This window comes from Alligator sinensis, unplaced genomic scaffold, assembly GCF_000455745.1.
Source record: "Alligator sinensis unplaced genomic scaffold, ASM45574v1 scaffold327_1, whole genome shotgun sequence".
Classification (NCBI taxonomy): Eukaryota; Metazoa; Chordata; order Crocodylia; family Alligatoridae; genus Alligator; species Alligator sinensis.
In genome coordinates this window covers 337,022-349,451 of record NW_005842379.1, presented here as the reverse complement: position 1 = coordinate 349,451, position 12,430 = coordinate 337,022, and the positions used below count along the sequence as shown (strand labels likewise).

At 43.7% G+C, this 12,430-nt stretch overlaps 1 protein-coding gene across 6 annotated transcripts in view; it reads right to left on the bottom strand.

The window, feature by feature from the left end:
• Positions 1-12,430, bottom strand: part of TTF2 (transcription termination factor 2) — a 33,131-nt gene that overhangs the window by 10,369 nt on the left and 10,332 nt on the right. For all 6 annotated transcript variants that reach the window (XR_324527.3, XM_006029440.1, XM_006029441.1 and 3 more), the window contains exons 8-15: positions 10,218-10,375; positions 9,480-9,561; positions 9,045-9,161; positions 7,741-7,891; positions 7,003-7,108; positions 4,380-4,570; positions 3,189-3,342; positions 925-1,016 (exon numbers count right to left, since the gene is read on the bottom strand). Coding sequence is in view for 5 of the 6 variants with exons in the window: in XM_006029440.1 (XP_006029502.1) it covers positions 925-1,016; positions 3,189-3,342; positions 4,380-4,570; positions 7,003-7,108; positions 7,741-7,891; positions 9,045-9,161; positions 9,480-9,561; positions 10,218-10,375 (1,051 nt within the window). In the remaining variant the exon portion in view is untranslated. The remainder of the gene's footprint in view (positions 1-924; positions 1,017-3,188; positions 3,343-4,379; positions 4,571-7,002; positions 7,109-7,740; positions 7,892-9,044; positions 9,162-9,479; positions 9,562-10,217; positions 10,376-12,430) is intronic.

Below are 12,430 nucleotides of genomic sequence, written 5' to 3'. Positions count from 1 at the left end.
CAGCAGGAACCTGAGGCCTCCTGATAATATCCTGGGCAAAATTCAAGCGAGCGTCTGGAGAAAGATACTCAGAGAGAAGGACTGGATAACAATGATGCTTAAAGTGACAAGGGAACAAGTCAGACATGGGTGTGTAGTACACAATGACCAAAATGCCAGTGAAGTTTTGGGTTGCATACCCAGAGCCCTCAGAAAGGGCAGAAAGGAGATGCTTTGTGGTATGCTGATGCAAATTAATGTGAGCATTACATGCCCAGAAGCAAAGCTGCTTTGGGAGTTAAAGGGACTGACTGAATAAAGATTTAAAAAGGTAAACGTGTACAGCTTTTGTAAGCAGCAGCCCAGCAGAGGAAGAGCAGTAGCAGAGATAAACACTGTGAAGGGAGAAAAAATAGCTTTTTAAGAAATAAATTCTTTGGAGGCTCGTGAAGGAGTCTCACATGGCTGCTGTCCTACAAATGAGAACAAATAATAGAAAACATCCAGAGCATAAGCAGAGATCCGAAATGAGTTGAGCTGAGTGAGCAAGAGTGGGATATTACCAGAAGAGCTGTGGCAATCCAAGAATCATAGTCTTCATCAGACTATTTCTAGAAAATCACCCATCATTGCATTACGACCATTGAGAACATTAGTAGAAAGAGGCAAAGTTTTTACCACTAAATCTCTAGACAAAATGGAAGTAAAATACATCTGTTGCTCATTCACACTACTGATCATGCTCTTGCCTGTGGAAACACTGATGGGAGTGCAATAGCAAGGATTCCAAAAAGTATAGCAGACTGAGCCAGAGAGGAGAAAAAACTATTGAGAAAGCAGAATGTGTCAAAAAAGTGGCCCATATTTAGCATAAGCAGATTCCTAGCTGTTGTTTTAATTTTGCTGTGAAAGGATGGGAGTGTTTTCCATCTACCACTTTTATACCTTGATCTTGCAAAAAGCACATTGTACACAGACTGCTCATCTTCAGAGAGTTTTAACTGGTGCAGCTGAGCATGGCGCTGAGGCAGAGATACCTAGAACAAAAGCGCACACAGTCAGCCAGCCATATACAGTATGAAGAATTCAGAAAGGAGACCCCAGAAGCTTTGTCAGCCCCCACATCAACCAAGAAGTGTGCAATACTCTATTGCTGCAGACAGCACGCAGCATGCTTGACTCTTGGTCCACCCTGCCTGATGATTTAGGAGTCCTGGGGAGGAGCAATATACTTAGTGCCCTCCCAAGGAAGGAAATCCTTCATGCTGCTTTAGGTTGGAGGCCTAAGAGATTTCAAGGTGTTGGAGTTTACCAAGCCACCTCCTCACATTGTTCAAGACTCAAGGCAGAAAACCAAGGTGGCAGCCTGGAAGGACAACCCTGTATTTTAAAAACAGTCAAGACTGTTAGGACTGAGGCAGATTTCTTGTCCAATTTAATCTTAGAAAAGAAATCACAAAAGTTTAAGGCAGTCAAACCATGTGGAAGGTGTTTCCTGCTGGCCTTGGGCCTTCTATCTCTCTGGCTATAGCAAAGAATAAACAAAGCTGACAGAGAGAGGGTCTATTTGAGCATCTACCCTCTTACCCCGCACCTGGGGGCATGTACTGTATTCAAGTTTGAGTGGCCATAATCAACATTATTGGGCAGATACCCCTGTGGCCCAAATGTACATCACCAACCCCTTCCCTACAGATCCAACTGCCAGAGCAAGTATTTACGACTTGCTAGAAATCACCAAGTGTGTCTTGTTTCAGGCACCAAGCCAAACCTAACTCCATGTTTGGACACTCTATGCAACCTGCACACCAGGCTCCTGCAGCTTATCCTCTCCAATTCCCACTTCTCTGGTGTTCTCCATTTAAGACATAGCCAGTTTAAGAGTGAACACTCAGCACTGGCAATAGAAATGTTCAAAAGAAGAAAAAAAACCCCAACGAGTCCTAGGTCTCCAAATTGTGAAATTAAGACCAAGCAAAATAAAGTTGGAGCATTTTTTTGTCTCTAGGGTAAGTAGTGCATATTTTTCAAGCTTTTTATTATGTCCATGAAGGCTGGAAACTTACTTTAAAAAAAAAAAAAAAGAGGAAAGCTGAGGCTTGTGCAATAACAGAAGGAAGGGCTTAAAGAAAAAACATTGACAAACTTAAGACTCTCAAGGACAGCCAGGAGTTGGCAACATGGGGAGCTAGAAAGGTCTCATTTGCTATATCTTGCACTGAAAGAAATATGACATTTGATAGTTTTCTTTATCTAGACTTGAGACTGGTTTCTCCCTCAGCTCTGCAGTTCAAAACAAAGTGCTTCCCAATGACAGGACAGTACCACATTTGGTTCCAAGAGTTAACACAGTATCACACAGGTCCAGGAGATGGTCTTTTTTTCTGGGAGGCTTAAACATCCTAAAGAAACTATGACACAGACTACCTGACTAGACAGCTGTTAAGCTCTGCCTGGCTAACACCTAGGCAAAAAGGAAATGACAGCAACCGTTAGAAAAAAAGGCAAACAGACAACCAATATTAGACCCTGCCTCTCAACCACATGGCATTGATTTTTTGTGTTGAAAAAAGCAGCTACCTAGTTCTCCACTCAACTACTGGAAACTATAAGCTATTCACACAGCAGTGGTATGTGCCTCTGTTTATGAAGGGGTGCTGAATACTGTGGTAATCTATCATTTACTAAACAGAATGGATTGCTCTCTACAGTTTTATGTTCTCTTATAAAATTGTCTTTGGTGCTGCACTGTTAAAAACCTAAAACGCATGCAAGCCTGGATCAAAAGATGGCGCATACAATGATTTCTGTTCTCAATGTATTCTCAATGCAATACAATACGATTCTGTTCTCAGTGTATTTACTGTTCTGAAGTGCCCATTAAAGGGATATACAAATGGAATTAATTCAAATTTTTCTTCTCTGCCTTGAAGACATTTAGTATTGCTTTCCTAATCAAGTTCAGCTGCATGTAGCAGCTCAGGAAGCTGGATAGCTTTCCCCTGACAAGAAAACAAGCCTACTAACTAAAGGGAAAAAAAAACAACCTTAGTCTTGCTTCCTGGACTACAGAACAGAGAGAAACCGAATTATATTTATGACAAGCCTCTATAGGAAGAAAACTATCATTTGATTGCTGCAGGGAGGACACTGACATATTTGGATAGTTGCCTTTTTCCAAATGTTGTGGAGCAGAAAGAAAGCATTACCAGAGGTTTGCCAGTTGAGTCTAGCTGGTCCTTAGTTCGCCGCAATAAGAGGTTCCTGGTTAAGATACTCAGTCTCTCTCCTCCTTTCACTGTACCGTTATCAACTTGGTACTTCCACACCTTGAATTCATCAAAGGGAGAGCAACGCAGGAACCTGTAGGCACAGGGAAGTTGAGGAAGAACTAGTCAATACCAACTGCAGGGCAGTTGGAGAAGAAAAGAACTGAACTGGATTCCTTCTTCCCATCCAAAACCACAGATTTCCAATCCAACCTTATAATCTATTAAGAGGAAAGTTCCTCAGAACAAGAAACCACAGAAGTAATAGCACATCTCTGTATACTAAAATATAAACTGCAGATCTTACTCCCTGTGGCACTACAGGCAGTTCACTTTGCTCTCAAGTTCATCTTCACTGCTGTATTTCTGAACAGCTTTAATATATGGTCGGACAAAAACCATCAACATTTGCCAAAAGGCAATACATCTTAATGATCCCACTCCTATATCTCAAAAATCACCTAGTCACCTCAAATTTAAGCAATCAGGGAATGGGGAGTTCCTTCTGGAACTTAAAGGTAAACTCAGGAATGAAATCAGATTTTTTATCATGCTAAAACAAACCAAAATGAGAAAGGAAGGGGTAAGGGTAGGAGGAGGGGGAGGAGGAAGGGAAGCCTATTTATGTTTATAACCCATTTGTGGGAAGGCACTGTAACTTGAATAAAATTCTTATTCCTAACTAAGTCCTAACAATGCCACAGGAGAGAAATAATGACTGCAAAGTGAACAGATGTATTAATTAAGCTCTGTGCCATGGACAGTTCAACGCTAAGATATATGGAGTGGATGTACCCTCCTCTCTACCTTATGAAAACAGAATAGCTACAAGCAATAAGTCAAGGGCCCAGAGTGCAGAGACATTATAGACTTGTAGACTACTACTGCAGCTGAAAAACTAATGCCAAGAACTGGAAGAACTGAGATAACTATTGGCCTAACCAGAACTTGTCCCTATGAGAAGGCCACACTCCTGTAGGTTAGGTTATATTGGATTGCTGAAGAATTGCTGGATAGAGATACCAAAATTACTTTACATGAGGTCCCAAGGTTTAAGATGGCTAGAGGATGCTGACACTGTGCTCAAGATACCAAGAGCATATTTTTTTGCCTTACAATGGGTCAGCTCACCTCAGCAGTGAGTACATATCCAGCAGATTGTTCTGGATCGGTGTTCCGGTGACAGCCCATCTTGCATTAGCTCTCAGCCTGCACAAAGCTAAAGAGGTCTGCGCTTTGGGGTTCTTGATATTGTGGGCCTCATCCAGTATAATCCGAGCCCAGGTAATGCGGAGCAGAGAGGAACAGGGAGATGATGTATCCTGGATAAGAAAGCAGACATAGATTTATAAACCAGGGTAAGGCCACGATTGGGAAAAGCAAACATCCTGGAGAGCCATGAGTTGCTAGGTATTTTTAGAAGGAAGTCTTTCCTTGGTTGAAAGCCCCAGAAATTTTCATGTGGGTCCCTAGCTTCCATGTCACTTCTATTTTGGGTCTCTTCTCATTGCTTTATTGGGAACACTTGTTATTTGAATGTAGCAGCCCTGCAAAACTGTCCAGAAATTTTACCAGCCCAGAGATTAAACACACATGTGCCTGCCCTTTAAAATTCAGATTTTTTTCATTATTCTTAGGGATCCTATTTTAATGTTCTGCATGACAAATATTGATGTCAAATAAGTAGAGTTTTGCCTGGTTGCGATAATGGATTAATGTAATGCACAGCTAAAAGGACTAATCTAACCACTTTAAACATGGGCACAATACACTTGCATAACACCAGGACCAGGTATTGCTAAAACCATAAGTAGGCCCCTTGTACACAGATAAGGGATAAAATTACAATATGCAGGCACACCCAGGGAGCCAAGATGCATTTCTATCTATGCCAGTGGGGGATAACCTTTTTGGCAGGTGTATCCCAAATTAAGCCCTACCTCTCCCCAAGTATCCCTCTAACCCTGGTCTCCCCAGGTTCCTGGGATTTCAGGGAGGGGAGGGGGGAGGTTAAGCCTCCAACTGTTCAGACTGGGGTGGAGGCAGGATGCTGAGGCAAGAGACATGTCACCACCAAGAGCTAAAATAGTTAACCCTGTTAACTGCACTGGTTGTGGGGCCAGGGAAGGGTTATCTGGCAAGCAGGGATCCAACACCTTGAATTCTGCAGAAACTTCAGATCCTAGGAAGGACTAATTTGGCTGTTGGCAGTGACACCCAATACCTCCTCTTGCCACAGTGTCCAGCTCCTGCTCTACTCCATGCAGCCAGGGGCTCCAGTTCCCTGCTTCCATTCCAGTCTCTCTCATTATTAAGCACCTGGAGCTTAATAATGCAACAGATGCCCATGCCACTTGTGGCATGCATGCTGTGCTTTGGCCACCCCTGATCTGTGCTATATGGTCAACTAAAAGTTGCACTGGCTTTCACTCTGGCATGGATGCTGCTCTCCATCCTTTTTTGGGAAACAGCATTTAAATGGTCCCAGTGTCAGAGTTTAGGAAGATTCAGAACTAAAGAGATTCATATTTTAACAGCTCACAAGGTGCCTGAGTGGGTAAAGGAAACAAAGAGGAGATTCTACTGCTTGTGCATGCTGCTTCTTATTTTAAAAGGACAACTCAACTTAGTTGCAGTGGTGTGTGAAAATTACAGATCTACTATGGCTAAAAGAAAAGCTTCAGACTCTGGTAACAAGTTTAGGAAGGACAATTTTTCCATGTTTTCCATGTGCATTTGACTGCAAGCTCTCTCTCACTCAGCTTCTCCTGTTTGAACAAATCTCTAAAAATAACCACAGGGGACTGAAAAAGAACAATAATTTTCTCTCTCATGCTTCACTTACAGCACAGTTGGGTGTTACCTGTAACAAGGATGGTGTAGCACAGTGGTTTTCAACCTTTTTTGTATCAGGACCCATTTGTAAACACTGATGGCCAGTCCTGACCCAGTGCCCCTGCCCTCAGGCCCCAAGTAGATGGGACAGGAGGTGGGTGTGTGGGGCATGAGAATGGGGGGGAGCATGGGGGTCCCCAAGCAGCCCCTTGCAGGCTGGAACTCTGACAGCTTATAAGGGAAAAGATGCAGTTTCCTATGTTTTTCTCCTTTAAAGGAGACGCCAAAAAGTTTGTTCATGATCCTTTCATATAATCTTGCAACCCACTTTTGGTTCGCAATCCATGGGTTGAGAAATGCTGGTGTAGTGGATCATCTGGCTACCCTGCCAGACTCAAATCAGTCCTTGAACCCTCAAACTAACTCTCCTTATCTGGTCCCAGCCACAATCTTTCTCTGGGCTTCACAACACAGGTGATACCGCCCTGGGTTTTTCTGCACCACAGAGCACAGTAGAAAATACAAACAATCCAATATAAACTTCAAGCCCTGGGTTAATCCACACCACAGAGCACAACAGAGAAAATAAACAGTTCACAATGAACACCCACAAGCATGGATTAGTTCTCACCCTGTGCTCTCTTCCTTGGAGAGACCTGCTTCTCCAGGCAAACACTTCCCCCTCAAAATCCTCTCTCACTTCCTCTTCCTGTCCCCTTTTATTTTCAGGTCAGCCAGTCAACTTCCCCTCTTACTATCTAACTGAGCTAGCTGCAGCCCTTTAGGCACGCGGCTGGTTACCGGCTGGCTAACTGCTCCAGGCTGCAAGCCTGCATCCTGTTACAGATGGGTTATGTTACTTCTAGGATCCCCCCTCCCCCCTAGAAAGCAGTCCCCACCCCAAAAGCATGCTTCTTACCTCCACACTGTGGTACTCTGCAGGGACCTCTCCCTCTTCCTTTTTTGTGGGCACTTCCTTGGAGATAAGGCCGTAGGTGGTGACAACTATGTCATATTTGGATAGTCTGCACAAAAAGAAGAGAAACTGATGAGGGTGGAGAATCTGCTTTGTACAACAGACAGAGCCAGCACGTGAGAATTTATAAGTTGGGGCAGTTAGGCAAGAGCTGGTACATTTCCTACTGACCACTAAACTCCAGCAGGCCCAAAAATAAGTCATGAAATAGAGGGCAGCAGAAAGGTGTATGATATCTGTGGAGTTCTAGTGCTTTACAGAGATAGGCATAACAGCCTACTGAAACAGGCAAGAATTATTCTCATTGCAGACATAAGGAAAGCAGAGAAATGGAGGAAGAGGCAGATAATGTGGCAAGTCAGTGATAGAAAACCCAGATCCCTCAACTCTAAGGCCCCTGCTTAAACTTAAAATCACTTTTCTTCAACAGAGCTGGAAACTGTTTGGAGCCTTCCACTCTAATGACTGAGCTGTTGACAGTGTAAGTGAAGATGTCAGCCACTACTGACAGCCATTGCCAACAAGAGGTGAGGGTGAGATTGTATCACATGCCTTAAGATTCAGGAGCATCAACATGTGAGCTAGAGCCAAGCTCCTTTTCTACTCTGACACAAAGAGCCTCCTGCTACTCAGCATAAACATGCTGCTTCTGTTGCAGAACAGTCATGGCTTTGTACTTACACTGCTATATCTTTGCTTCGGTTAGGTCCGTGGTACAGATAGATCCTCAGTTTGCCACTAGTTACATGCCTCTCAATCTCTTTTTTCCAGTGATGGAGCAGGGATGCAGGACAAATGATTAAAGTGCCATGGGACAGCTCAACAGGGGAATCTTAAACAGAAAGATCAGAAGAGGAAATTAATCAGCAGCAGTACAGTAAGGGGTGGAAGCAGTACAGTAAGAGGTAGAAGTCCCTACCCAGTTGCTGCAACCCTGCTAAAGCAGGCCTGTTGTTGCTATTGGCACAAGTCTGCAAGACAGATTTGTGTTTTCCAGCATTCCAGTATTTTAATGTACTCCTGGGGTTGTACATTTTCTGGAGAAAGCCTGTATGAACACTAAAAGCACCACTCCTCCATAAAAAGTGATGTAAAACATCAGCTTATTTTGAAGGTGCTTGACAATCTTGGCTGCTGTTCAGTGGTAACAAGAAGTTTGTATACAACACCTTTCCAATAAAATCAATAGCTAAAAATGTTGGTCTTTCAGTGTTTCACATTAAAAGTGCTTTATGATCATGAATTTTTATATCAATTACCAAGACCTAAGTTACTGCAGCTTAGCTGTCATTTACCAAGGAGTAAGCACAGGTACACAGGCAGTTACCACAGGGCATTCAACACGTGGTAAGTCACTGCCTTCTTAACTTGCTTTCTTTCTTTCGTATGGCTTTAGGAACAAGAGCTTTCATCACAGTTTTAATTCCAAATTCCCCAACCAGATTAATGCCTTGGTGGATAGTGAGTCTAACTCCAGGATGTTGCCCTCAAACTTGTATCTGGGGCAGGATGTTATTATATGCTCCATGGTTTGGTTTGGGTTTCCACAGTCACAGCCAGGCGAGGTTTTCAGGGGCCACTTGTATATCAGGGGGCCACACCGGTCATGTCCAGCGCACATCCAATTAAGGGCTGTCCAAATGCTCTGTGGAAGGTTGAAGCCTGGTTGTTGCATTAGTGGGTCAGAGACAAAAGTGTTTATTTGGGAAAGTGTTTTCTGTCCTAGCTTTCCTTTACTTGCTGTAATTTGTTGATATCCTAACTAGATGGTACCTATAAATTGAGTGGAGCACTGTGGTCCCACTACATGCTTTCTACAGGTCTGCCTTTTGAGCCAAGTTTGGAGCTGCCATATTGTGGACTTCTGTGGAACAGCCCTTGGCCATCCACATACCACATTAAGCACACTGCTGATACAAAGACCACCTCTGTCAGCCCACAACTTTGAGGAGATGGAAATGCTTTACAGCAAAGATGTTCTATACCATGTCTAGACAGCCACATTTCTAATTTCTTCTCCTTTCCTTCCCCCTTCGCTTGATTTTTCTGGGTCAGAATGAGTGCAATCATTGTTAGGGTCTTCCCCAAGCCCATGTCATCCGCTGAAAAGAGGAAAAAAAAATAGAAGAATCAAGACTACCTGATGGAATGAGTCTACATAGCTCAAATGCATTCTGAGCCCCCCCTACCTCACATGTAACAAACTAGGATACTTGCTAAACTTGAAAGGACTTAGCACCGCAACCAGTGATTTGGGTCAAGGGGTAGCTATTATATTTCCTTAGGAAAGAAAGAAAACAGCATTTACCAGGAGATGGATTCTGACTACAAATGGGCATCATCATTGCCACCACAGTGTCGTGCAGGTTTTTGACAGTATTAATTCACTCTGGAAGGACGCACTACATCAATATGCTTACCCAGAATTCCTCCACATGGTCGCTGGCTCTCCCTCCAGAGTAACCATGCCAGGGCCTGCTTCTGATGCACCAGCAATGAGACCTAGAGGTAAAATAAATGCCATTCAAAGACATGCCGAGTTGGACATGACCTGTTCTCATGGTCAAACTGTCCAGTTTAGCAAGTTCTATTTTAGTACAACTGTCTGCTCAGCAAACTGTCCAGTTTAGCAAGTTCTATTTTAGTATTACTGTCTGCTCAGCCCCTGCCTCTCCGTTCTCTTCCAAAATTAACACCCACATCTGCAGAATCTTACTTCAGAATCTGCCTTTTTGCTACAGTGAGAGACTGCAACTGCTACAAAACAAACCAAATTGCAGTAAAGTTTCATACACACACTTGCAATCTGGAAAAAAAATTAAATGCCTCACAATTACAGAAAAATTCAATAAGTCTTTTACGAGCCCAACATCACTTGTTTCAACAGCTTATTCAACTATCTAGACATGTGCTTACTAGGCACCAGGTGAGTTTCTGTGCAATTTGGAACCTATTCCTATTCTGTCTTAAACTGGTGTTTGTCTTGACTTAAATGAAACTGGGCCTACTGTACGGCAGGACATTTGTCTAGGAAATGGCAACATGCAAGTATCACCCATCTTTTAGTATCATCATCATTGGGATTATGTTCCATAGTAGTGATCCCAAGAAACACTGAAAGCTCGGCTGAGCAATGCTTTCACTTCTGGCCTACTCACCCTTAGCCCAGATGGATCAGCGGCAACTGTCTCCTCTGTGGGGCAAGATTCCAGAGATTTATAGAGATGGTCAATGGCATCACTTGTGGCGTCACGCACAGCCTTCATCCGATCTTCAGTCATTCTGCCCCCATACAGGTTTTGCATACTGGAATTTACTAACAAAAAGCATCAGTCAGTGAATAATGTTTACAGAACTACTTGGTGCAAACAGGCTTAGGGAATGCGTGCATGCAGACACCAAGAGAAGCGGTGCAATGTGGTAACAAACAGGAGTTTGTATAGCTGGTCACACCAACCAACCCCTCTGGGCAATGTGGGGCTGGTAGTTTCACAGTTGGCACAGCTGATCAAATATACTGTGACAAACCGCTGTTGGAGTTTGCCCAGAACCCCAGCTTTCTTCCCACTGCTCTGCTCCTTGTCTACAAGTATTTGCCCCTAAAGTCACTTTTCACCAGTCTCAGACCAGATTTTGCAGCTCCAGTGGGGGGAAACTTTGCTAGCCCCAGGGATCTCAAACTTGGTTTGTCAGAAAGAAGCAAGCCTGAAATTAATGACTAAAATCATCTTTACTACAAGAAATCAGGAAGGTAAATAAAACCAATCATAACACAATCCTTCAGAGTCTTCTCAGTGTTTCTAGAGCTGGGCTTCCTGCTGGAGACCAGGATTCTCCGTAAGGCAAGAGGGATTTCAAGACAACTTTTTTTCCAAACAACTATCTCCTAAACACCTGCAAACCATTCCCCACCCACCTCCATCTTTGCTATTCTATCCAGTGTCAGGGGAGCACATGAGCTCCCGAGATCAAGGGCATCAAACATTTGCATTGGGCTTCTCACAGGCCAGAGAACACATCTCCACATTTGGCCCACGGGGCTTCCTGCTGGGGCTGCCAGAGTCACTGTGTTGGAGGGGCCAGCATGTGGAGGTTAAGGGTGTCACTGCTTAACACCACTGGTGATGTGTGTTCCAAACAGCAACTGAAACTCAGAAATTTGGTGGCAGCTAAACATAGCCAAGGGGAGGCTGGCCACACTGACACAGCAGTTGTGGCTGCCATGGTGAGAAGCCCCACAGGCCAGAGGCGGATTGTCCAGTCCAAGCAAAGCACCACAGGCTGGATGACCCACCTCTGTTGGCCATATGTGACTCCCCTGCTCTAGATCATTGCTTTCTGCCTGGCAGTCTGAATTTCCCCATAGAAAAGCCCGTCTCTTTAGAATGTACTTGCTTTTATGCGAGGCTAAAACTTCTCATAAAAACATAACTGTGTCACACCACTGGTCCATCTAGCCCAGTATTCTGGTCTCCAACAGTGGCAGAAATGGAAGATAGAGAGAAGGGATTGAACCATCTATCCCTTATTCAATACCCTCCTTGGCATCCACCATTTTTGGTTTGGGATGCTTTCTCTGGCATCTCTAACCCATTCTGTTCAATAGTCACTAATAGATCCATCATGCATGAATTTATTTTCAGTCTCTTTTTGAACCAGGTCATGCCATCTGCCTCCACCACCTCCTGGGGTAATGAATTCCCTAAGTAAACTACATGTTGCATAAAAGTTTTTAGTTTTAAACCTGTCACCTACTCATTTCATCAAGTGCCCCCTAGTATTTTGGGTCCTGGTAAACAACAGTAACCCGTATCCTCAGTCCACACTCCTCGTGATTTTATAGTTCTCCATCATATCCTACTTTAGCCTTCTTTTCAAACTGATAAGTTGTAGCCTTTTTAGCCTCTCCTGGTATGGGAACTGTTCCATGCCCCAGTTTATTTTGGTGGCCTTCTCTGTACCTTTTCTAGCTCTAGTACATCCTTTTGGAGATGTGAGGACCAGAACTTCACATAGTATTCAAGATGTAGGTACACCATAGATTTGTATAATGGCATGATGATGTTCCATGTTTTGTTTTCTATTCTATTCTTAATGATGTCCAGCATTTTATTGGCTCTTTCGCTCAGTGTGCAGAGGCAATCAAATGCCTTTTTTAGAGAACAAGCTAAAATGACTCCAAGGTCGCCCCCCCCCCCTCCCCCGAGTCATAACCAGGAATCCAGGTTTTCCATTTCCCACAGAAAAATGGTAAACAGGGGATTTTACCTTTTGCCAGAGGCAAACACGGATTTCTTGTTTTACCAGAGAAACCTGCGGATTTTCCAGTTCTGCAATGAGCTCCCTGCAGGCTGGCACAGTTCTAGCCTGC